A 4,715-nucleotide genomic window follows, 5' to 3' on the forward strand; every position below is an offset into this window, starting at 1 on the left:
TTATAATATTAGGTAAGTAGTCGTGGTCTGAAGTCCGAACAAAGGACTTTATTTACGCACAAGAAATAAAACTCCCAATGTAACGCACGGACACCAACTGCAATGATACCCCGATATAAAAATGTGCTGGATTTGTTGTAATTGGTAATACTAAAAATTAAATTCATTCCAACCTATGGATGCATACATATATCATGTTTCCGCACATGTATATATGTACATACTATATATACCATTTAGGAAGTCAAATCATCACTGTTCATGTATATCCTACTAGCGGATGCCTATTGCGCAATGGACGACGTAGCTGGAACCATCACAACTTAGCAATTGGACTAGTTTCTATAGCAGGCATTTTAATCGTGGCTCTGATCGACCGGAACAAGGTGGACAGATCACAGAGGAAAAATAGAATGACCCGGGCACCCATATTCAAACTTTCGATGATTCCAGTTAGTTCAATGGATTAAAAATTTTCAAATGTAAAACAATTCTTACTGTCATGAGTAAAGAAAGCCGGTCTGAAATTAAGGTACAACTGGCGAATGCCCTGCCGCTTCTCTGTAGACAAAATCCTGATGTGTCGACGGAAGATTGAAATTAATGGACCGAATTTGACTTCCGTCGATTCCGATATTAAAGATTCTGATATCTCGTAAGCTAAACACGGAGGATGCATTGCGGTTTCTCAGGAAACAAAATTTCGATGTTTCGACGGAAGATTGGAGGGTGCTGAATGTCACAAACTCCGGCAGGGAGGATGGCAGCCAAACCTAAATCCTCCAAAGCCGGCCGGGGAAATACTATACAAACGGATCAGGAAGATAGTGGGGAACGTAGGTAGCGTATATCTTCTCATCAAGAAGCACAACCAACATGATAACAATGAAAACATGCTAGTGGAGCGGGAGGTGGAAAGGATCTACAAGCTAAAAAAACAAACATAATGAAAACGCTACTTCTTGCATTTCGTTACATGCCTCATGATAGTTAGGTGGCAACGGTAGAACTCCGGACGTTGGTGGACGTTTCGTATAAATCCAAAAAACCCTTGGAAGTAGGCGCAGACGTCACCACACAGTATGTTGTAGCGGAGATAGCAACGAAATGAATGACTACAAAATGTGGAGAGTGGACTGGATGCAGTAAGGAATCATTGGTAGAACTGGTCAACATGCGTTTTCTAGAATGTACAGACACTATAGATCTTCAATCTGTAGGAGCGCATATGATACTTTCCCACAGATATCAAACTGTTTAAGTCCCCTGTTATGGACTGTATTTTTGCATTGTTGAACGTATCAAAAACGCTGATTCCTTAACTAATCAGAATATACGAAGAATGTTTCATAGCTAACTACGTACATATTCTTTGGAGAGAGACGAAAATCATTTCAATCTGAAGACATTTGAAAAAAATTTGGATGCCTATACAAGAGAAAAGCTTTAAGCGAGCAACAAGTCGAAAGCACAGCATGCCTGTACAAAAGTTATATTGAATTCCGTCAATTAAAAAGAGCCACGTATAACCATCTATCACGAAATAGGCCGCTTCTTTACTGAATACCTCCTTAAATGTGCATTTCAGGGATTGTAGCATCACGCCACATAATATATATGCACATATTTATATCTATGTGTATACTAAACTACTAGTTTACGAATACAATACAAGGCTAAAAGCTTGTGTCCTTCAATCATATTGACTGATATTGCTTTGTGTCCTTACTAATTATGGGCAGGACTGCATTTTACAGACCTTAAATCTTGAACCCTCGCGGTTCAGTAATTCTTCTGTAGGACCTGTTAGGCGGCATAACTTCTGCACCGGTCGCTGACACCGCTGCTTAATAGGAAGTCCATTTGATGATGTCTGGTTGGTATTGTACTGTATGGTCACGGTACGTACCAGGCCATCACTATCCGGGTGAACGTCAATCACCTGTCCTACACGCCAAACCGATGGTGGCAAATTTTCACCACGTATAATAACTACATCTCCAGGCTGAACATTGGGTTCCGATCTAGTCCATTTGTTCCGTGTCTTAAGAGTATTTAGATATTCGGATAGCCAGTGGCGCCAAAAATGCTCCAACATTTTCTGGAGGCGTTGCCAATATCGAAGACGATTTTCTGGAGCTTCAGGCAATGGATAATTGAGTGGTCGTCCGATCAGAACGTCCCCGATGTTACCTTCTGAATCATCGTAGAGAGCTATCAGTTGTTTCGAATTTAGATACGCCTCGATGCGAGTAAGGAGAGTCGACAATTCGGTGTAACGCATCGTCTGACTAACATGACCCTCAGCAGATGTTTTTAGCTGACCGAACTGCTGCCTCGCATAGACCACCATTATGAGGGGCGGAAGGTGTTATGAACTTCCAACATGTACCTTCAGCTGCCAGCGGCCAGAGCTATCCAAGCCTTTAAGTCTTCCCGCATTTGACGATTGAGTGGCATTATCACTGTATAAGGTAGTACAGATACTCCGTCGACTTATGAAACGATCGTAAGCATCTATTAATGCCTGTGTACTCAAGTCCTCTGCCAGCTCAATGTGTACCGCTCGTGACGCCATGCAAGTAAATATGGCAGCATAAGTTTTTGTAGTCGGGGTGGCGTGATGCGTTCCCACACGAACATGGAATGGCTCGCAGTAATCCAAGCCACTAAGAGAGAATGGAGAGAATGGTTGGCTTTCGCTGATGTCATAATCGACTGGTAATTAGCTCTAGAAACTAAGATGGAGATCACACGAGATTCGGCAATGGAGAGGTGCTCCTCGTCTTCCGTTAAAGAAGGTAAATGCATTTTCCCCAAGACTTGGTAAATGCACGTCGGTCCGGTCCACCAAAGATGATGATATGCTAAGACGGCGGGAGATAGGCCTCTGCTTGCAATCGGCTGGATTTGATTCCGAGCAAATGTGCTTCCAAGCGTTGATGTCTGAATTGGCTTGGATGTAAGCTACCCGATTGGATACATATTGTTGGTGGTTTGCGTATCCAGCATAAAACAAAAGTGGAATCACTCCAATATGTACATGGGGCGCCCTGTAGGCCCAAGGCTTGACGCCATCCATCGCCTTGGTTAGAAGATGAGCACCACATAGTTCTAGGCGTGGTATCGTCACATCCTTAATTGGTGCTATCTTCGTCTTCGCTGAAAGAAGAGCTGCGTGAGACGTTCCACCTTTATCGATCGCTTGAACATATATGACTGCTGCATACGCTTTACGACTAGCATCGCAAAAACCGTGTAAATGCACCGAAGAGACCACTCGTATACCTGGCCAACGAGGAATATCTTGTAAACTGTTGCAGAATATCACCCATGAACTAAGTAGCTCTGGAGGAAGTTCAGCATCCCATGGCAGATCAGCCTTAAATAACTCCTGTATGAATAGCTTGGCCACCACGACTACGGGTGTCAATACCGCAGTTAGATCATATAATTTCGCCATGTCGCTCAAAACCTTTCGCTTGGTATGCATTGACGTGGCGTCAACTAAGCATACTTTGGAGAAGGGTTCGTCGCTCACTGGATCCCAGTAAAGACCCAATACCTTTGTTGTTGAGGTGTTCAACTTTAGTTCTGATGCAGAAACTGTTGTACCGGTTATCGCAGATAATACGTGCAAAGAAATGGAATTCCACTTTCCCTATATTAATTGTCCTTGTTTCAAAATAGTCGTTACATCTAGCTAGCACGGGTAATACCAAGTTCATCGCTGTCGACACTATCCAAATAGTTATCAACGTCGAAATTATAAAGTATGCTATGACGGCTTGGGTCATAGATGACTTCATAATTGTCATTCGCACATTGGCGCAGTGCGCGTATTGCGTTGAATGGACTACAAGCCATTCCATAAGTTACCGTCTTCAGTTCGTACACTTGAAGGGGTTCATTTGGTGATTCACGACAAAGTATTTGTTGACATTTACGATGTCGTCTATCTACCAGTATTTGTCGAATTTATGCGAAACTTTTTGGTTACGGCATGATGAGGTATGAAGTAACCATCTTCTTTGTCGGTGAAAGCTGGCTTGCTAACCTCCATGTGATCGACAGCAATGTATTCTCGCACAAATGCGATGTACTGCTCACGAAGACATGGGTGGTTCATCAACCGCCGCTCGAGTTGTAGAAACTGGCGGACAGCCAATTGATGAGATTCTCCAAGAGCAGGAGCATCTGGACGAAATAATATTTGCACCTGGTACCTCCTAAGATCTCTTAGAGATCGATAATACTTGGGGTGTAGGGGTGGGGATGAACATATCGAGGGAAGGGCTGCCCTTAAGCAGCATTGTCACCGGTTCGTCCACCGATTGTCCGTGTGAATGGGGTCAGCATCAGATATGTGACGCAAGTCAAATATCTGGGGTTGACTATGAGTGAAAGGATGTGTTTTACTCCACACTTGGCACATGTGAAGGAGCGACTGCAGGCAACTGTAGGCAAAATACGCCGCATTTTGAGGAGCGATTRGGGTCKCGGACGTCGTGCTGTCCGCACCATATATCGTGGCTTGTTTGTGGCCTGTGCCACATATGGAGCCCCTGTATGGTGGGAGGAAGCCACGACTGTCTGGGAGTCTCAAAAACTTCTCCAGCGTTGTATGATACTTGCTTGTTTGCCTGTATGTCGCACCCTCTCAACGGATGCGATGCTGGTTTTACTAGGTGCACCCCCTCTTGTCCTGATTGTCA

The 4,715-nt window shown here is 43.9% G+C and overlaps 1 protein-coding gene across 1 annotated transcript; it reads right to left on the bottom strand.

Annotated features, from left to right (window-relative positions):
• Positions 1-1,732: 1,732 nt before the first annotated feature.
• On the bottom strand, positions 1,733-2,353 carry LOC108973173. The gene has a single exon (XM_018940239.1). It carries the CDS (start codon positions 2,351-2,353, stop codon positions 1,733-1,735), a length of 621 nt encoding a protein of 206 aa, XP_018795784.1.
• Positions 2,354-4,715: the final 2,362 nt, after the last annotated feature.

Source organism: Bactrocera latifrons, unplaced genomic scaffold (genome assembly GCF_001853355.1).
Source record: "Bactrocera latifrons isolate USDA-ARS-PBARC rearing strain unplaced genomic scaffold, ASM185335v1 scaffold_465, whole genome shotgun sequence".
Taxonomy (NCBI): Eukaryota; Metazoa; Arthropoda; class Insecta; order Diptera; family Tephritidae; genus Bactrocera; species Bactrocera latifrons.

Excerpts from the sequence above, each read along its gene's own strand:
- LOC108973173 (XM_018940239.1), bottom strand. The coding sequence starts at position 2,353 with ATGGTGGTCTATGCGAGGCAGCAGTTCGGTCAGCTAAAAACATCTGCT.